At 37.7% G+C, this 22,148-nt stretch overlaps 2 protein-coding genes and 2 long non-coding RNA genes across 42 annotated transcripts in view; 1 reads left to right on the top strand and 3 right to left on the bottom strand.

Moving 5' to 3' along the window:
• The window catches only part of LOC101886227 (ovostatin), a 370,069-nt gene that overhangs the window by 310,790 nt on the left and 37,131 nt on the right, over positions 1–22,148 (bottom strand). The gene's annotated exons all lie outside the window — the stretch shown is intronic.
• Positions 761–9,367, bottom strand: usf1 (upstream transcription factor 1). 39 transcript variants are annotated; one of them, XR_012390405.1, is made up of 12 exons: positions 9,280–9,346; positions 8,793–8,866; positions 8,635–8,684; positions 8,409–8,554; positions 7,014–7,127; positions 6,774–6,924; positions 5,057–5,185; positions 4,032–4,119; positions 3,758–3,816; positions 3,568–3,662; positions 3,342–3,470; positions 761–1,263 (listed from the first exon to the last, which is right to left on the bottom strand). XR_012390405.1 is itself a non-coding variant. In NM_200296.1 (11 exon segments), coding segments are annotated over 10 exon segments (930 nt in total). In that variant the 5' UTR covers positions 8,801–8,861; positions 9,280–9,367; the 3' UTR covers positions 761–1,173.
• Positions 9,337–13,400, top strand: LOC141377832 (uncharacterized). Its single transcript, XR_012390827.1, has 3 exons — positions 9,337–9,842; positions 11,999–12,088; positions 12,197–13,400. It is a non-coding gene; the product is annotated as an uncharacterized lncRNA (long non-coding RNA).
• Positions 10,408–14,760, bottom strand: LOC101886465 (uncharacterized). Its single transcript, NR_170086.1, has 4 exons — positions 14,687–14,760; positions 14,350–14,397; positions 12,154–12,468; positions 10,408–10,925 (listed from the first exon to the last, which is right to left on the bottom strand). It is a non-coding gene; the product is annotated as an uncharacterized lncRNA (long non-coding RNA).

Here is a 22,148-nt window from a genome sequence, read left to right as displayed (position 1 = left end):
ATATGCCATATATGTTCCAAGTGTTATTTACAATAAAATTAGGTAAAAAGAATTAGGTGAAAATATATAGAATATAATAAAGTAGATTACAAAAACTATTGGAAATTTGATTGTTTAAAAAATGTTAACTTTCAACAGTTGCCCTTTGTGCATGAAAAAAGGCAACTGCATTCGATTAGCATCAAAGTTCACCCCGACTTGCCCCCAAAAAAAAAAAATCATGCAATCTACATTCAGAAGTTATACCTTACTTATTCCATAGACTTTCATAGATTTCAGTTGTATCATCATTTGTTATCAGAAACAGCTGAAAAAGTCACAGGCCACTAATGACACAGTAACTAGCAACAAAGGAATGAGTACAAATTGAGTATTAAAGACATTACTGAAATAGCCTAATAAAACATCTGCCAAATGTATGCAATTAACAGAGATTAGTAAAACAAAGCTACTGTTCGTCATTAAAAAGTTAGCTTCAAAAGAAATAACATTGAAAACAGATACTCATAAGTTAAGGAATAAAGGACTTGCCATAAAGTTGATGCTTATAGGACAAAAATTATTGACAAAACCATTTAAGGTAAATAGGTTAAAAACTAAAAACTAAAAATTTAACTAAAAATAAAACAAACATGTGCATAATATGGAGAAATTTTAACCCATTTCTTAAAAACAATACTTGGCATTTGAAAAAAAAAACCTTAAGACAACACATACTTGTAAATTCTGAAAACTCAAATGATCAAAAATAAAAAAAGCATTGAAATTGAAGTCGTCTATTTATTTCATCAATCTGCATAATGAAATCTACTATAATATCATACCATGTTGCGAACTGTTAAATATTAGGCAGTTATTTGACATGCTTACCATTCAGACAAAACTGAAAATCGCTTTTCAATGTACAAAATATTTGAAAATGCATTCAAAAAGTTAACATATTATTCCACAAACAATAGATGTAAAAGTACAAAATCAACAAATTCATCTGACCTGTCATGACACATACAAAAAGAATGCTTTATTACATGAAAGTATGAAGAGGTGCACAAAGAAAGAAAAAGAAATATGTACATAAGGCAAGATCCTGATGAAGAATCATCACCAATATACTGAATACTGCATTACACGCGTCCTCTTGTTCAAGATAAATAAAAACAAATGACAAATTCTTTACTGAGGATCTGCACTTGCTGCTGCAACTATGCCATGCTGCCGGAGCTGGTTCCTCAATATCTGATTCTTAGATTTCCAGTCTTCAACCTTAAAAAAAAGAACAATAAACAAAACTATCAATGAAAACAAGCCTTAGCAATAAAGACAAAAAAGACAAGATATACACATTGTTAAAAACCTATATAGAAATTTACTTTATTATGACTACAAATTACATTTTTATTTATTTATTTATTTATTTAGATCTTGGACATTTTTACAAACCTCGAGAATAAATTAACCTGTAAAACATTTACCTCTAATTTAAATAAAAGTAGAGCGGCATGATGTTGGAAAAATTCGACATTGGAAAAATTGTGTGTGTTCTGCAATATATAGTGTGATATAAATACAATTTCACCAGATGGTTTGAATAGATCTATTAGGAAAGAATGAATTGATTTAGACTGATTTGTGATTATTTTGGATGTGAATCATGTTAAAAAATATAACAAAAGTCGGTGCAATAGCCTAGTGGTTAGTGCTGACATATGGCGCAGTAGCACTTCAGGGTGTCCCGAGTTCGAATCCCGGCTTGAGGATATTTCCCTTTCCTACCAACTCCCACCACCCACACCCACACACACACCCACACACACACACACACACCTTCCTCTCCCACTTTGTTTCTTGTCTAAAATACTGTCTTATCCTCTCAATTAAGGCAAAAAGGCCAAAAAATAAATTCTTCACAAAAAATGTATATATACAGTTGAAGTCAGAATTATTAGTCCCCCTGAATTATTAGCGCCCCTGTTTATTTTTTTCCCCAATTTCTGTTTAATGGAGGAAAGATTGTTTCAGGACATTTCTAATCATAATAGTTTAAAAAACCTATTTCTAATAACTGATTTATTTTATTTTTGCCATGATGACAGTAAATAACATTTTACTTGATATTTTTCAAGACACTTCTATACAGCTTAATGTGACATTTAAAGGCTTAACTAGGTTAATAAGGTAAACTAGGCAGGTTAGGGTGAATAGGCAAGTTATTGTATGATCATGGTTTGTTCTGTAGACTATCGAAAAAAAAATTAGCTTAAAGGGGCTAATAATTTTGTCCCAAAAATAGTTTTAAAAAAAATCAAATATTATATTGTATATATTGGGAATTTAATATATTGGGAAATATTTAAAAAATCAAAAAAAATCAAAAGGGGGATAATAATTCTGACTTCAATTGTGTGTGTGTGTGTGTGTGTGTGTGTGTGTGTGTGTATATATATATATATATATATATATATATATATATATATATAGATAGATAGATAGATAGATAGATAGATAGATAGATAGATAGATAGATAGATAGATAGATAGATAGATAGATAGATAGATAGATAGATAGATAGATAGATAGATAGATAGATAGATAGATAGATAGATAGATAGTTAGTTAGACAGACAGACAGACAGACAGACAGACAGACAGACAGACAGACAGACAGACAGACAGACAGACAGACAGACAGACAGACAGACAGACAGACAGACAGATAGATAGATAGATAGATAGATAGATAGCAAAGAAAAAATTACAGCTACAGTGCTTATGTCTCTTTAGGGGAGTCAAAGAGTATATTCAGGTAATAATCATATGCAAAATAACACTGTATAGCAGAGCTCACTAATCTCATTCCTGGGGGGCCGGTGTCCCTGCAGGGTTTAGCTCCAACTTGCCTCAACACACCTGCCTGGGTGTTTCAAGTATACCTAGTAGGACCTTGATTAGCTCATTCAGATGTGTTTGATTAGGGTTGGAGCTAAAATCTGCAGAACAACAGCCCTCCAGGAACGATATAGGTGACCCCTGCAGTATAGTCTTCATTGTATAAATCGGTAATAAAATAAACCTTTATTAAAGTTACAATTTCTTGTGCCTGAATGCAGTCACAGGCCTTATAAACATATGCAGATAATAAACTCTGACTCTATTATGGTTAAAATCCACAAATCTCATTATGGCTCTTGATCAAATGCAACACTAATATATAAATTTAACACTGCAGATGCTGCGATGTGACTATTGCACACATTGCTATATCGATGCTAAAAGGATATTTTGTGCAGCATTATAAAAAAGTTTAAATTAATTTAGTTTGTCACTGAATCCAATAAAATACCTCTTGTCGTAACAGCTGGTTATCCATCCTCAACCTCTCAATGCTGTTCAGCTCATCTCCTAACCGGCTGTTACTTTGTCGAAGCTCTTGAATGTAATCACAGGCCTTTGATAGGATCCCACCTTTACTCTTTAATAAAAACAGCAGCAAAATCAAATATGATCCGGAACTTTCTACTGAAACAACTACATTAATAATTATTTTATCATTATCAGTGAACACATGCCTGTCCAGTTTTAGTGGAGTCGATGGTGCAGTCTGGAATTGTTTTTGAGAGCTGAACAATCCAGTTATTGATTTTGTCTCTTCTTCTTCGCTCAACTGTAATATATAAAAGAAAACACTCAGAAACAACTCACATAAGCAACCGTCTAACACTTTTTTTTTTTTTAAATCTGAAAACTGGACACCCTTACCTTCATTGTGCTGAGCTCGTCTTTTCTCATCTCTTGAAGTTCTCGGACCCTCCGATTTGCTGCACATATTAAAATATCAGTTATAACAACTGTTTTTGTTTAATTGAACAGACATCAGTGTATTGGCGCATGTAGCTCAGTTAAGTACATTATGTATTTTTTGTTTTTAGAATTGTATGGGATGCAAATAAAGATAGCAAAATAGCATTAAATGAAAAGGAAAAAAAAGCAATAAATGAGGAGTGTTTTAAGAGGCTGATAAAGGCAACATTACGCATTGTAAGCTTGTGTACGAGGTGCAATAGACCTCTGGTTGGCTCCGGTAAGGACCTCCTGTGGGGACATCATAACATACAACTGACCTAAAGCAGGAACAAAAAAAACAAATAAATAAATAAATATATTTCAAAAATCCTCAATCAGTCTGATTTATGCACAAAAATGCAACAACTTTATTTTAAATATGGATGCACTAAAATCTGGCTACCACTTTGCAATTAATGGAGTATATGCACAGCTAGTGTTTTTCAACCAATGATAAACTTCCGGTGAAAGCTTAATGTGGCTATTCAATTTTACAAGGTTCCTTTTACAGAATCGATGTTGTAATGTAATTACAATACATTCAGTTAAATAGACTTAAGCATTCATTTAATTATTTAAGCGTAAAACGAGATGAAAGACTGTGTAATCACTAGCAACGTTAAGTTTAGCAGGCGAGCACAGAAAGTCCATTGAAAATACTGGGGTAAAATAAACTAATATTTTAAATACATGGTGTGGAAAAATGGAATTTAATGCAGTGCTTCTTGTCCGGTCTGAGACCCACTTTATATTGTTTATCTATCAGGCAGTGAAGATCACTGATTTTTAAAGAAATCACACCTTAAACGTGTCAATTTTATAATGGAAAGACAGTCCACTGGAGGCCAGAGGCTGGCTGGGAGATGTTAAAATTCTGTGTGCAGATCCCCCATTTGCGTGAAATGTTCCGTTCTTATATTAATGTCAACAGTCCAAGCAAAAATGGAAGGCAATTGTCACACTCTAGTTCTAATTTTGGTTTTATCCATTTAATCACAGCTGAAAATTACCACCTGAGATCTGCTTAACCACCCACACTACTGTTATGACATTCCAATCCAGTGTTTATGTAATTGCTAACAGTGGGGAATATTTGGTGCACTGTTGTTTAATTTTGATTAAGAAAACTGACATGTCAACATTTGTGTATTATGTGTAAATGACTAAGAAAAAAAGCATCCAGTATTAATACTAATAATGTAAAGTAATACATACAGCCTAATCCTCAAGTCAGCTACTTTCCCACAATCAGCAGATTTGTCTGTAATTTATAACACAGGGCTTCCTTGGCATTGGTGGATTTTTTACTGTTATACAGTAGAGGTGCTTCTAAAAATACAGAATCTATTGATGAAGCAAAATGAGAAACAGAAGCATTGGTTATATCTGTTTAAGATACAGTAACTTGTTCATTACACATTGTGTACTGCTTATCAAATTTTGCATCAAATCGACAAAAAAGTATATTGGTCAAGGTATACAATTTATGACTTGATAATCATTCTAAATCGTTTACAGATGTAATTTTTAAACAAAACTGTGATTCTCTTTTTTTCAAAAAGTTGCTTTTTGTGACATTTACACATTCAGGTTTTGATAAGGCTATGAATAAATGAGGGTAGAATAATGCCGAGTTCAGACTGCATGATTTTATTCCTGATTTTGACTCGCCGACAGGTTTTGAGAAATCGCCGACAAATGCCTGAAATCACAATCAAATCAGTGCTCATGCTTGTGAGTGACAATCACACAGTATGAACTATCAAAGACGTGATGAGAGAACACCCATGAGATATTTAGCGTGCTAAATATCTGGAGCTGTTGGCGATTCAAATCATGTCATGTGAAATGAGTTTTGACTGAAAATAACATCGGCGATCGTCTATAGCCAATGAGAGAGCAGCATTCACTTGTGTGGGTTTACCTGCAGGCCAGTGGGAGGTTGGGGGAGAAGCTAAAAGCGCTTATTTTCGGTTTGTTTGACGTTTCATACGGAAAGTTAAAAAAGAAAGTTGAGGAGAAATTGCTAATTCCTTTCAAACACAGGTGAGCAAATGCATACATTTTCTACCCATTAAAGGATTCTTTCTCGTTATGTAGTTAATAACAAAAGATATACTAAGTGTTTTTGGCTGAGAGAGGTAGTTTGGATGAAGTTGTCGGCAATTCTTCCTGTTGTAAAGTCATGCAATGTGAAATCGCAAGTGTTTGTGTTAGTTGGAAATGAGCAAAATATTTAAATGACCTTGCATGTATTTAGGCCTTTTTACATATAAGAACTGAAAGTTCTGTGTTTTGGTCAATATGGCAAGTTTACCTTGCTTATTGCAATAAACAGTAGTTTACAGGCCTATTTCCTTATTTCCCTTAAATAAGTAATAGATTTATAGGTTTGCAGGTTTGTTTTAACCTTTTATGCATCAAATATGTGCTTCTTGATTCAGACATGTTGTTTCCAAATTGCATTGTTAGTCAATTTCTTACAATTTTTTTGCCTGTGCTATCTGTTCTGTAAAGCTGCTATTGGCCATGACATGTCCACACTAAATGGTTATAAGAGACCCGTTTAAGGAATTATATGCATCTCTAATTTATTCTCTTAGGCAAGGAGAGATCGCTACTTAAAGTTCATACTTAGAGGGAAAACGTGGTTAATTCATTATAAAGCTTGAAGAATCAGAATCAGAGCTCAGTATCAAACGATCACCATGACAAGGAATCGGTATTCTGTATCAGCTGCAAAAATCCTGATCGGACCATTCCTATTTATAATTATTATTATATATATTTGTTTGTCTCTCCCTCCTTGTTATCAGGCCATAAGACTACATATTAAGTTTTAGATTGTATTGAATGTAGGTTGTATTAAGCATTAAATCTCACAACTTTTTCATATTGTTTACATCTGTATAAAAAGAGTTTGTTGATGTACCTGCAGAAGCACTCTGACTGAGCAGAGCATCTGAGGCCTGAACACCTGTCACCATTGTGCCTGCAGTAGCATCTGAGATAGTAGCAGGATAATATGTGTAATGGGTTTCTGTGCCATCTCCCTCCAAGCCTTCTGACTGAGAGAAAACAGCCTGAAAAACATACAAGTCATGATGAAACTAGATGCACTCATGTTTGTTTAGATTTATATATGACCGGTTAGTAATAAACAGATCTCCACCTGCGTAACCGGCTGTGTTGTGGCAGGAAACCCAGTCACTACACTAACAGCTGTTGTACCATCAGGTTGAGCCTCTAGCTGTCCATCTGCAACCTGGATTACTCGGTATGTAACCTGAAGAAAATGAAGAGAGTAAATTAAGTTATGCAATACAATCTTCGAAAACTAAGCTAGTCTGTAATGCTACCCTATGTAATTAAGAGAGGTCACTGATAAATGCTTTTCAATATTACTGCAGAGTTAAAGCTCCCTTCATGTGTTATAAAAATTAACACAAATACTAGTTTCCTAGTCAGAAATTGGATTTTAATGGCTTCTAATATGTTATAATATACAACTGGGAAATAATAAAGAGAATATTTTATTACTAGAATTCACAAATTGGGCTGTCCACAAATTTTTCAATTTTTTATAAACAACAGCTACATTACCGCACACTGTCATTACATTTCTGCACATTTATGAATATAAACAACTATGGATATAAATAATAAACATAATCTAGAAAAATTATCCAATTCCTGTTATACTTCTACCTGTTATATTCCTGTTAGAAAAACAAACATCTTTGCGAAAGATTAAGTCTTTAACTTGAAACAAATTGCTAAGAAAATACAATAATATTGCACAGCAGAATGTCCTTTTAAAAGCAATAAAAATACAAATTTTATTTTTGAAGAATAGTTACAAATTTTAACATTCCATGTTTAAATAAAAAAAGAAATGTAAATAAATTTGAGAAAAAGTAAAACTTATTTGGCTCATGCTTCATGATTTCAATGAACTGGACATACTTTTACTAAAATTTGTATTAAAGTTGTCTTAAATTTAAAAGAATTCTGTCATGATTTATGCACCCTTTACTCTGTTCAAACCTGTTTGACTTTCTTCTGTTGACCACAAAAGAAGATATTTTGTATAAAGCTGGAAACCTGTAACCATTGACTTCCATCGTAGGAAAAACAAATACTATGGAAGTCGGTGGATAAAGGTTTTCTTCAGAAATGTAATTTTGTGTTCAACAGAAGACAAAAAAACTAATAAAGGTTTAGAATCATTTGAGGTTGAGTAAACAGTGAGTAAATTTACATTTTTGGGTGAACTATCATTTTAAAAGGACTTATGGTCTGGTGTAAATGCTGTTAACATTCAATCTGATGAACACTGTTCCATGTGACCAATTAGATTGATCTGAACCTAACATCTAAAAAGGACAGAACTGTAAAAAAAAAAAAAAAAACTGTAAACCTGTTTTTCAAAAGCATTGTACTGGTATATTTAGAAGCAAAAATGTATCTGTCTCAGCTGACCACTTGTGAAGGGACCACTGAGACGAATGTCACTACCAGGTGTAAACTGGGCAGTTCGCACAAACCGTTCCTCCCCATCTCCTACCTGCCCTGAGGGAGGGTACAGCTCCCCTACCTGCCCCCCAGCTCCCTCCGTCTTGAAAAGGTATTTAATCGGCTGGTCCGTGGAAAACGTAGAAGCAGATTGAATAGTTGTGATTGCTGATGGGTCTTCTGCAGTAGCAACTGCCCCTGCGACAATAAGACACATCAATTCTCCAAATATATTTTAAAAAACTCATAATGCTGCTTTACAAGTAACCTGATAATACCTTCTTCAATGACTGGAACACTGACATCAGGTTCAGAACTTTTCGGTTGTCTGAAAATACAGAAGTTTAGATTATTATGATAGAATAGTTGCATTACAATGGCTATAGTGTAACAAATACTCCTATCATTTATGAAGATAATAGTATATCATACAAACCCTTTCATCTCCACTGTCAGTATGTAACAAGTAAAATTTGTGTTACCACTTCTTGTTGTCTTATAAAATCTGAACTGGAAAGAGAGGAGTAATTTTAATAACAACATATTTGTAAAAATGAACATTTACTGTTGTAACGTTATTAACAGAAGTGTCCAACAGGAGTCACTCCTAACAATGTGTATGCACTAAGTTACTTACACTGGTTGTGCATTACGTTGCAGATATTAAATACATTAATAATTACCTTATTATAGGCACACGATGGCTAACTAAATAAACATACATGCATAAGCTATACATTTCAAAATGATTTCAGTTGAATGGGTAGCTAGCTAGCTAGCGCTTTGTGGCAAGCTTAGACAAATAACCGAGACTGTTTTACTTAAGTCGCATACGCAAATAAAAATTTTGGAGCTATATATAGCCATCATAAAAACAGAGTTGAAAAGAGCAAAAGAAACATGAGATTTAATTCACATCTCACCGTTTACTGATCTCGAGGCGTCTTGTTTACAACAGTAGCCGCAGCCAGAGGAAACGTACTTAACTGCGCATGCGCACAGCATCAACTCAAATATGTGTACCTCGATTGACATTACTGTAACAAGATATTTTATACTATTATTACGAACTTAATCTGGTTAGGTTGTTTAAAAAAGTAAATCGAGTCGATTTTATAGCAAGTGGATATAACAAACCAGCCCTTCACTTGTCGAACCACAGAAAACCCAATGTTTATGTTAACGGTAAATTGTTTCGGATTAACGTTACCTTGTTATTAAATTAAGTTATGTTTAACAAAATGTTTATTAGAGAGTCGTTTCGTGTTGTGGAAAGTTCGCCCGAAGAAAACGCTGGACGGTGCCCGTGGTTCGATCCCATGACGGGAGAGAAATCAACAGTAAGATTTTCGGAAGTAACCACTGAGCTAACCAGCGTCGGGAGATAGGGCGCAGCCAGTAAATATATAGCTGCTGCTTCCTGCTTGTTAGCCATCCATTACAGTTATAATGGTCTTATTGTTTCTCCTTCGATATTGTTCCTCAGGTAGGCATACTTAACATTTGTACTTATAACTGTTAAACAAGATTTAGCAACAATACGTTAGTTGCTAATTATGTGATACAAAGTAATAATAATTCTTATTTAATAGCTGATATAGTCTTTGTTAAAATACACTCCCGTTTTGAACATTATAAAAACTGTCCTTAACGTTACTTGAATGTTTACTTAAACAAATGGCTAACGTTACTTAATAAAAGTTTCGTCTCACTTAACGTAGGGTAAAAAGATAAAGACCCTTTACTGTAAGAACTTGTATTCTAAAAAATAACAATAAAAATAATATATATTATTATATTATAATGTTATATGAAAATCCCAAAAACCATGTCTTACTTTCCAAATGTAAAAATGAGGTTCATGAGATTATATTCAGGCGCTATACCAAAAACATCCACTAGGTGACACCCAAATCAGTGGATTTTTAAGTCTCTTATCCACTAGTTTCTTTTGTAATAACAGCAAATATTGAACTGACTGTAAGAATTGTTGAATAAATGATCACAGCCTTGAACTAAACAGAGTGTGAAACAATCAGTCATTCCAGTGCTTAATTTCTGAAATATATACTGTATTTAAACAACATCATTTTTTCCACCACTGCAAACTTAACGATGAATACAAATACACCCTTGGCTATCAAAATAACAAAGATGAAAATGACAAATGCTAATTTTGAGACGTGTGAATACCGCACAAAGCAGCAAAAAATTGCATGACATTCAGATAATAAACAACACACAGACACAAAATGATTTCATCATGATGCATGCACTGCACACTTAGAAACGTGTTAACTAGGATTATGGAATTTGGTTTAAGGCAAGGCACAAATGCCCTTATATGAAGAAACATATAAATGCTAGTAAATGATAATGAATTTGTCACATCTTATATGTCCCTGCTTTATAGCTTTAATAATATTTTATCAAAATTTGATGTCTGAGTTTGCTTTTAAAGAGCTATGCATTTATAAATAAGTTTCTTGAAAGAAAAGAAATGCTATTGTGTAAAGCAATCCTGAGACACGTGTGTATTCTCCTCCCGATTTGCATTTATGTGGTCGCTCTGGAAGCACAAAAAAAGGATTAATCTGTTAAAAGTTGAAGGATATTGGCCAGGCAACATTTAAAATACCACATTTTTAGTTGCAAATATTGTATAACTTAAATGTGAATGCAAGAGAAAAGAACACATCTTTTATTTATTACATTTTTAACTAAACAATAATCAATAATTAAAAAAAATAATTAGAATGGACTAAAGGAAAATTTCACCCAAACATTTTTTCTTTCATATAAGATTATTCCTTCAGCTAACAAAAAATAATGGTTTTAAAGTAAAGCACTCCAATATGTTTTTTTAATCTAATGCAAGTGCACAGGCTCAAAGTAACACACAGGCCAAGCTGACAAATCAGGGCAAGTGAAACGATTAATATATATACATTTTCAGATTTTTTTTTATTATACTTTTTACATAAAAATGCTCACAATGGTCTCACTTTGTGATGCAAGTTTGTAAGAAGATTTAGTCCACAACCTATCAAGGGATTTATGCGCGTTGGGTAGGTGCCTAGGGTCATCGTAATTACTTTGAAGCTGCCTAATAATGCATTTATTTTTAGTTACATTTTAATGTGAATCGAAAAATGACATCAAGAAAAGAGAATCGAAAAACGTGCATCAAGCCTGTTCACTTCCATCCTCAAATGTTTTCCTTCAAAAGCTTAATTTCTCTTCAGCTGAAGAAAAACAAAAGAGCCCTCCCATCTCAGTAATCGTTCCCTTCTATTAGTGGCATGTCAAAACTATTAAATCCTAATGGAAAATATGTGAAGAGTCCAGATGCAAAAACCTCTAAGTGCCGTCTGAAAAAATGGGCAGTATTCTCAGCCTTCTTTGTTTACGTTGAGTTATTTAACATAGAATATTATGAAAAGGACTTATTATTTTGCTATAAAAGTGAAATTACAGAAATTACACACAGGAGCCTGATATAAATGCCCATTTAAGAAGAACATTTCAGACGGCATTTAGAGGTTTTTGCATCTGAACTTCTCATGTCCTGATTTTAATGGATAAAATTTGTATTTGCAGTGGAAACCATTTGACTTTCTCTAAGATTTTCTTCTCTTGCAGGGTTGAGATATTATGGATTTAGAAGAACATTCCAGGTTCTTTTCAGAAAGGATACATCTTGAATGGCCTGGTTATAAATCTAATTTTTGGGTGAAATTTTCATTCATGTTTTATTATTTATAAAAAAAAATATTTTAATTAAAACAATCACCAACCTTTTTTATTGGCATGGTTCACAGTGATTGTCCTTTCTTCCAGAGCTGATCTCCGTGACAGAATACATATGTAAATCTTGGTCTTGTTATGGTAAATGGTAATGTGGTCATCATTGATAGTGTGTCGACACTCTTCAGACTGTGCTGAGCTGCTAACTAGAGTTCTTCTGTCTCCCTCAGCATCATACAGGTTACAGTGAAAGGGCGTTTTATCACTTTCACAACGTGGGTAAAAACATCTAAGCGTTAGGCTTTGGTTTGTGTTGACACATGCTGTGAATATTCCATAATCTTGTTTCGTTTTCGAACAGACATCTGTGGAAGACAAAAAAAAGTATTGTCTTTCCCCTCTTAAAGTGCATACGATTTGAATGTGTGGTCAAATAAACACTATTGCTCTCCAGCTAGCGATTATAATGATGCTTATTTTAACACATTTTTGTTATTTTATTTTTTGTTTACTTTTATTATTATTATTCACGTTGTTATTTTTAATGTCTTATACTTGTTGTATTTCTATTATTCTTGTTTATGTAAAGCACATTGTGTTGGTCCTTTTCACAATAACGTCACTTCACTTTTCCCTATGGGCATTGCAGTGTACTTTTAGTTCCCGTTTACCTTTGGTAAATTAAATACTTCTCTGGAAAATGTACAACTGAAAATATTGACATTGCACGTTGTGATTTAAGACTATTAAAGTATTGGGCATGTGTCCAAATGCTTCACTACTGAACTGCTTTCTGAGTTTGAAAATGATAGTTTAAATTATTAAGAATAGGAATAAGCTACCAAGGGAAGTATATGTTAGCAACCTTTTCACAGATCAATTAAGTTTATTTAATTTTTATTTTGTGTATTCGAAAATTGATTCATTTTTACTTTGATGCTGCTTTGAATATAAATGTATTTTATCTGTTTTATGTAAATGTTCAAGCATGTGTAAAATTCTTTATTAAATCTTCACATTTGCCTGATAAGTATGTCGTCTATAAATGAAATCAGTTTCATTACTTTTTTATTGACTAATCTATTAATGTTTTGTTTAGTTTCTCCATTTGAATGAATTAAGACAGTGTCCTGCCATCACCTACTGGGTGGATTTAATTTGATATTAGTATTACCGTTTATTTAATAACGTCACAAATAATTCTAGAACCTAATAATACTGAATTAAAATGCAGTCTTCTTCATGTTATTGTTGCATCTATACATTTTTATAGTTTAATTTGATTAATAAAAGTCACAAACAACATTGGTATTCTATTTCATTTAATTTGAGTATTATTCATTCATTAATTTTCTTTTCGGCTTAGTACCTTTAGTTCCCTTTGGGGAAACCAGAGCACCCGGAGGAAACCCATGCATGCCAATACGAGGAGAACATGTTAACTCCACACAGAAATGCTAACTGACCCAGCAACTTTCTTGCTGTGAGGCAAATGTGATACCCACTGCGCCACAGTGCTGCCCAATTTGAATATTAAATAGACATAAATGTTTTATTTATGTCTTTTTTCACTTGATTTAAAGTAATTTAAAAGGAAACCTGGCTATTTTGTAAATTTTCTTAGGTCTCTCACCTTGAATGCAGAAAACAGCCACGAGTCACAGTCTAAATGTATCTATTATACAGATAATAGCCACGAGTCATGGTCTAAACTTATCAGATAATAATATGTATACAGCTGACTGGGTGAGTTTTCTAGGAGGAGTTCTGTGTAGGCGGAAATAAGGATACACTGCGAAACCGGAAGAAAAAGGGAATGAAATGTGTTATAAGTAAACTTGCCATGCCTAGTGTTTACAATTTATCAAAAATAATCCAGAAATTAAGAAGGCTTGTTTATTTTAATATAATAAGTGTTTCTGCTGGTTTTAAAATTGAACAATAATAATAATCATCATCATTTAAGGGTAAAACAATGTGTTAATTTAATACACAAATATACAGTTTTGCAATTAAGCATCAATCTCCATTAATTTTTTCTTTATTTGATAAAATATACCTTAGTGTGACATTCAAACCCTCAAACCACATGGAAATCAATTTAAACTAACCACACTGCAAAATAAGGCTTTAATATTATTTTTTTGGGCTGGTGAAATAAGCATTTTAATACTTAAAAAAAAAAACTTTTATCTTGAAGATTAAATTAAGGTATAAGAAATGAAAAGGCGTGATTTGTTTCTTACCTGAAAACAGGAGGATGGCAATGATTATTTCATAATTCACATGGCTCCCTGTGCAGGACATTAAATCAGCTTTAAATACTAGTAGTTTATGTTGAATAGTTCATTTCTATTCATACACATTCAACAGTTGTTCAACAGTAAACAACCCAGTAAACATCTTTACATTTTTGTCATTTGGTCATCACACATGCTAAACAACAATATAGATGTCACATACTATTCTTTACACAAACATTTAGAGTTACCTATATGTGTTTACACATTTTTATTAATCTAAAACTTTAACAAGTTGAAAGGGTAAAAGATTTGTTAAAGAAAACAAGTCGAAAAGTCTTACCTTTATTCATTGTTGGTTGAATGTATGTTCTATTTGTGCGAATATAAAGCTACAGTACATCAGCTGTATCAGAGATTGAGAAATGTTGTGGGCAGAGATCAAATGAGCGACATCAATGGTAATGGGATTTTGGTGAGCTTTATAGCTTTCGTTTGGGTGTGCCGGAGGTTAAACGCATTCGTTTATGCAATATAACACAATAAGGAATCCATTATCACAGTCCATTAACATGGCTTTTACATGTGCAGTAACAGCATACATTATGGATGTAATTAATTTCCGGGTACTAGTTGTTGTTGTGGTTTCAAAAATTGAAATTATTCCTTAATTCAGTCAAGAGATCCCATTAAGATATTACTCCTGTATCTCTTTTTCCAGTAAGATCTGGTTATGACGGCACCACATAAAAGTTTCATACAAAGACTACAAATATAATAGAAATATCACAATTTACATATCCACAAATCATTATTCATAATCATAAATCAGTTCTTTAGAACAGTATATAAAAGATGATTAAAAGTATTCAGAGTCGGCAATGTTGCAAATGTTTGAAATAAACATGTCTTGATTGCTTTATTTGTATACATAGAAAGGCTTTAAGTACATAAATATTGCAGCTATTGTTAACTTTCACGGTGAAGCACGAACCGTAACTTAACACTATAAGACATGATTATGGTTGTGGCTTTAGTTTATTCAATATTAACTCTGATGATTCAAATATTTTTCTTTTCCAGGTATGATGGTTCACAGGCACGAAAAAACTTGGTGATTGTGCACATTAAACTCTTATCAGGATTCACAGCTGATACATCAGTGGTGTGTTTGACTTAAGTGATTCATTATTAGATTCGCTGTTTGGATTCACTGTGAACCTTTAACCTCCTAGGGCTTAGTGGCCACATACGTGGACAGCACATTTTAGCTCTTAAGTGGCTATTTAAAATACTTTGAATGTTTTATATTTTGTTACAGACATACAGTTTCATCTTGCAACTGGTTTACAGCATATAAAAAGTCCCAAACACAATTTTTAACTGTCCAAAATGGGCAAAAAAATTAATTTGAGTCACTCATTAGACACAGCAAAGTAAAATTAACAAAATGCGCTCTGGCGCAAAAAAAAAAAAACAAGGGCACAAATCACTGCAATACAAATAGCTCAATACAGTTGTTAGCTCTGAATCTGCCAACATGACTGGGCCTTCAATTCGATTTATAATACAGTCAAAAGGTGTTTAGACATCACTCTGACAGTAGCATGAATATTCCCATTCAGCAGCAACAGAAATGATGCGGGCACACTAACAATCTGAACGAGAATGAACACACACAAATGCTCTTAAATCAAATTCGCCGATTGATATATATATATATATATATATATATATATATATATATATATATATATATATATATATATATAWAAATATATATATATATATATATATATATATATATATATATATTGTAACGAGCAATTATATGCCACGTCGCCCTGGTCGCAAATTTCACCCAGCTGGACCTTCATCAAGCCAGGATCGGACACAGCTGGAGCTCATCAAGCGGAGAGACATATAAGCCCAACCTACGCCAGGAGAAGATGAGCTTCATTCCTTCTATGACTCCCTGTGCTAATGCTTGTCTCTCTGTCTCTCCTTAGCGGACTCCAGCTAGTGACGATCCTGCACCCGACTACTCACCGTCCTTCACCTACTTCCCGGAGCACCAGAGCACCTCACCCTAAAGAAGAGCACCTTTTACAGCACATTCACTTTGTAAATAAAGCACCCTCCGGGGACTTGTCTGTAAACTCATCCTGTTGTGCCGCTGTTTTCCCTCTGCCTCGCTACAACTGGTGGAGAATGCGCGCTTTTTCAGAGGGAAAAAAATTCAGCACTTACCAGTAAGAAGAAGTAACCACTGAATTTTCTCTGTTTTTCTTCTGTTTACAGACAGGCATCCGCTCTCTCTCTCACTCACGCTCTCTTACTCGGCTGTCATCCCCTCCTGAGTCATGTCGATCGAAGAGGTAGTACGCCATCTAGCGGAAATCTCAAGAAGACAACAAGTGATAACTGAACAACTCACCGCCAGACAAGACCGTATGGAACAACAGCTCCGCCAAGCGGCCGGTTCCAGCCAGTTCTCTGAGGTGAGCGCCCATAGATTTATCACAAAACTCAGCGACCTGGATGATATTGATGCTTACCTGCACACCTTTGAGGTAATTGCGGAAAGAGAGAGATGGCCGAAGGAAAGTTGGGCGAGGATGCTAGCGCCATTCCTGACTGGAGAAGCTCAAAGAGCTTATTTCGCATTAGAGACACCGAAAAATGACGACTATAAAGCATTAAAAAAGGAGATACTCGCCAGAATGGGACTCTCCAATATAAGCGCAGCACAACAATTTTCTCAGTGGTCCTATGATGACAAACAGCCGGTTCGGATCCAAGCAGCCAACTTATCCAGATTGGGAAGATTATGGTTGCTGGGAGGAGATACAACCGCAGTCCAGGTCGCTGAGAAAGTAGTCATTGAAAAGATGATGAGGGCGCTACCCAGACGGCTCCGCACACTTACCAGCATGAGGAACCCCGACTCGCTGGCCGCTTTGGTGGAGGCGGTAGAGCTGGCGGAAGCTCACGTGGCCCGGGAGACTGGGGAGAGAGCGGCTCTGCCACCCCGGAGGGTAAATGCACCATGGCGACCGGTGGAGGGCACAACACGACCAGGCAGCAGACCGGCGGTCCCCAGCCCAGTCGACGAGCCGATGCCCACAGAGCCAACAACACTCTCGGCCCCGGCCTGGACGGCAGGGTGCGTGGTACATCGCAACGTCCCTCCCGAAGCTCCCACCCGAAAAGTATGTTTAGACGGGAAAACACAGACGGCCACACTGGATACAGGAAGTGCAATAACACTGGTCCACCCAAACACATTAAAATACCATCAAGAAGGGAAAGGTCGAATCCCGATTACATGCATACACGGTGATACCCGCCACGTACCCGCCCAAAGAGTCACCATAGCGACGAAGTCGGGAAGCTGGCGCATCGAAGTAGGAGTGGTTCCAGATCTTCCAGTACCCCTTCTTCTGGGTAGAGACTGGCCGGGGTTCGATGATCTCCTCACCCATCATCAGGCTCGATCGGCTCGTACAAAGAAGAACAGCAAGGGACGGGCTCAACGGGACCGCCAACCAGCGCTGATGGCCACCGAGAGCGACAGAGGGGGTGAGTCATCATCGGCTAACCTGTACTATGATCTTTTCCAACAGATTACCGCAGGTGGCGATTTCGGGAGAGCACAGCGTGAAGACGAAACGTTGAAGCACTGCTGGCCACAAGTCCGGATCATAGACGGTAACGAACGGTTTCCCAGCCCTCACCCCCTCCCACATTTTATTGTACAAAATGGTCTGCTGTACTGTGTCGCAGAGAGGCGGGGGGAAACAAAGACGCTATTGGTCGTCCCGAGGACCAAAAGGGAGACGGTTCTGGAACTGGCACATACTCACCCGATGGCAGGACATCTAGGAGCAGCCAACACGATCAAAAGGATTAGAGATCGTTTCCACTGGCCCGGGTTGGATGGAGAAGTCAAGAGGTATTGTCAGGCATGTGACATCTGCCAAAGAACGTCTCCCCAACGACCACCCCCCAGCCCTCTGATACCATTACCCATCATTGAGGTGCCCTTCAACCGCATTGGCATGGACTTGATAGGGCCTTTGCCGAAGTCGGCCCGGGGACATGAACACATCCTTGTCATCCTCGACTACGCCACCAGATATCCAGAAGCGATACCTCTGAGAAAAGCCACGTCATCGGCAATCGCTAAAGAGCTGTTTTTATTGTGCAGCCGAGTAGGAATACCAGCAGAGATACTGACCGACCAGGGCACCCCATTCATGTCCCGGTTGATGGCAGACCTCTGCCGCCTCCTAAAGGTAAAGCAAATAAAAACCTCTGTTTATCATCCGCAGACTGATGGCTTGGTGGAGCGCTTTAACAAGACGCTGAAGCAGATGCTCCGCAGGGTGGTGGCAGAGGATGGGCGCGACTGGGACCTCATGATCCCGTACGTGCTTTTCGGGATCAGAGAAGTTCCCCAAGGATCTACAGGTTTTACACCTTTTGAATTGCTGTTCGGCCGTCAACCACGAGGGCTATTGGACGTGGCTCGTCAAGCTTGGGAGCAAGAGCCAGCCCCACAACGGTCAGTGATTGAGCACGTACGGGACATGAGAGGACGTATAGAGAAAGTCATGCCCATTGTCAAGCAACATCTGACCGAAGCCCAGCGCGCCCAACAGCGATTATATAACCGGCCCGCCCAACCCAGAGAGTTCCAACCAGGGGACAAAGTAATGATCCTGATACCTACCACCACCTCGAAGTTCTTGGCCTCTTGGAAGGGGCCATATACAGTGGTAGAAAGGGTAGGGCCGGTAAACTATCGAGTCCGTCAGCCGGGACGAAGAAGAGAAGAACAACTTTACCACATCAATTTGATGAAGAAATGGGTTGCAGCTCCAGGTCATCTAGTTGCCTTCTCAGAAGAAACTTCTCCCGTTGTCCATATAGGTGAGCAACTCTCACCGAATCAGAAGGCGGAGCTGCAAGCCTTGGTCGGTCAGTTCAGGGATGTGTTCTCAGAGAAACCGGGCCGAACCACCATCATCCAGCACGACATCATCACCCCACCTGGCACCATCGTCCGGCAGAGGCCTTATCGAGTACCAGAAGCTCGCCGGCTGGCTATCAACGATGAGATCCAAAAGATGAGGAAATTGGGAATCATCGAACCATCTCGTAGCCCGTGGTCCAGCCCCATAGTGATGGTCCCCAAACCCGACGGCACCCTCCGCTTCTGCAATGACTTCAGGAAGCTGAACGAAATTTCCAAATTCGACGGGTACCCCATGCCTCGGGTGGACGAGCTGCTGGATCGGCTGGGTGGAGCCCGATTCATATCCACGATCGACCTCACCAAAGGCTACTGGCAACTACCACTAAGTGAAAGCGCCAAGGAGAAAACCGCCTTCTCCACTCCCGGTGGGCACTGGCAATACCGGGTTCTTCCCTTCGGGCTCCACGGGGCTCCAGCAACATTCCAGCGTATGATGGACATCCTGCTGAGACCCCACCAGCCGTATGCAGCAGCATACCTTGACGACCTAATCGTCCACTCCGAGTCATGGGAAGAACATCTATCCCGGTTGCGGAGGGTGCTCCTTGATCTTCGTAGGGCTGGGCTCACAGCTAATCCCAAGAAATGCCACCTGGGTCTAGCAGAAGCAAAATACCTCGGTTTCCACATCGGTAGAGGTCTCATACAGCCACAACAGAACAAGATCAGAGCACTACAAGAAACTCCACAACCCACCACAAAGACCCAGGTACGTGCATTTCTGGGGTTAGCGGGCTACTATAGATGTTTCATTCCCAATTTCTCATCCATAGCCAGCCCGTTGACAGACCTGACCAGAAAGGGGCAGCCAGAGAAGATACAATGGAACAGGGAAGCAGATGGCGCGTTCCAAGCCCTGAAGACGGCACTAACATCTTCTCCGGTACTGCACGCACCTGACTTCGGCTGCCCCTTCATCCTACAAACAGACGCTTCCGACTCGGGCCTGGGCGCGGTCCTCTCCCAGGTCCACGGCGATGAAGAACACCCCATCATGTACGTGAGTCGGAAGCTTACCCCTGCAGAGACCCGGTACGCCACGGTGGAGAAGGAGGCCCTGGCGATCAAGTGGGCAATCCTGGAGCTCAGATATTATCTCCTTGGCAGAAGATTCACCCTGGTGACCGACCACGCTCCACTTCAATGGATGTCAACGGCGAAAAATAACAACGCTCGAGTCACCAGATGGTTCCTGTCGCTCCAGGATTATAACTTCACGGTACAACATCGAGCCGGGGCCTCCCACGGAAACGCCGACGGGCTCTCAAGGCTATGGTCAGGATGGGCAGGTCTGTCAAACCATTCTACCCCCCCTCACAATACTCTACCTTTTCTCCGCAGGACACCCAGGACCAGGACGACGCTAAGGGGGGGGGAATGTAACGAGCAATTATATGCCACGTCGCCCTGGTCGCAAATTTCACCCAGCTGGACCTTCATCAAGCCAGGATCGGACACAGCTGGAGCTCATCAAGCGGAGAGACATATAAGCCCAACCTACGCCAGGAGAAGATGAGCTTCATTCCTTCTATGACTCCCTGTGCTAATGCTTGTCTCTCTGTCTCTCCTTAGCGGACTCCAGCTAGTGACGATCCTGCACCCGACTACTCACCGTCCTTCACCTACTTCCCGGAGCACCAGAGCACCTCACCCTAAAGAAGAGCACCTTTTACAGCACATTCACTTTGTAAATAAAGCACCCTCCGGGGACTTGTCTGTAAACTCATCCTGTTGTGCCGCTGTTTTCCCTCTGCCTCGCTACAACATATATATATATATATAACCTGCACTAATAAACCACAGCACAGGGAAAGGCATGTTATTTAAAACACCTGACAATCAAACTCCCAGAGACAGATGCTACACATAACTACCTGACAGAGTCATCAAATCGGTCCAAACACTGACAGAAACAGGCATGGGACGATAACAGTTTTCAAGGTATACCGTGGTTTTGAAAAGTCAAGGTTTTAAAACAGTCAAAATTTTCTGCTGTACCATTCCTAAGGTAGGAGTAAGATTTTATTTACTTTTTTAAAAATACTGTTTTAGGATACAAGTATCTCCAGCAAAAAAGATATTCAAAGATGCGGTTTTAAATTCCAAAAAAACAAACAAAAAAACATGTCTTTTGAAATAAAAGACAGCAGAAGTCAATAATTCATTTGAATTATTTAGCCTGACATGTTTACTCCTCCAAAATATCTTTCTTAATATAATTGTTCTTTATTCAGACATGTAAAGATAATATATTTTAAAGCAGTGATCACAATACCATAAAACCATGAAATTTTTATTCAAGGTTCTCATACTGTCAGAATCTTATACCGGCCCATGCCTACACATAACCCAGGCAGGCTGGAATGCAATGACACAGGATCAACATTCACCCTCAGCTAAAACAATTAGCAATTAGCACCCCATCCCACACAGGGAGGGGGTCACAGAACATACCTCATGACAAGCTACAGCCACTCAGCATTAAATAGGGGGGAGTACTCTGCAATGATTGGTCATTACAGATGTCAACCACAGTCACTTACCTCACACACCCTATCACACATCTAATCTAAAATATTAGTCTTTCAGTGTCTTCAAACACTTTATATCACAAAACAGATTTTGAGGCATCAGATTTCCGAATCTTTTCTGACATTTTGTTGTGAGTAATCAGCAAATTACTGTAACATTCCCACTCACTTTGAGTGGGTGAATGTGCTTTTGGATGTTTTTATCAGTTGTCTGAGCCCACTATTTGTAGACA

Source organism: Danio rerio, chromosome 15, assembly GCF_049306965.1.
Source record: "Danio rerio strain Tuebingen ecotype United States chromosome 15, GRCz12tu, whole genome shotgun sequence".
Taxonomy (NCBI): domain Eukaryota; kingdom Metazoa; phylum Chordata; class Actinopteri; order Cypriniformes; family Danionidae; genus Danio; species Danio rerio.
This window is presented reverse-complemented; position numbering and strand designations above follow the sequence as displayed.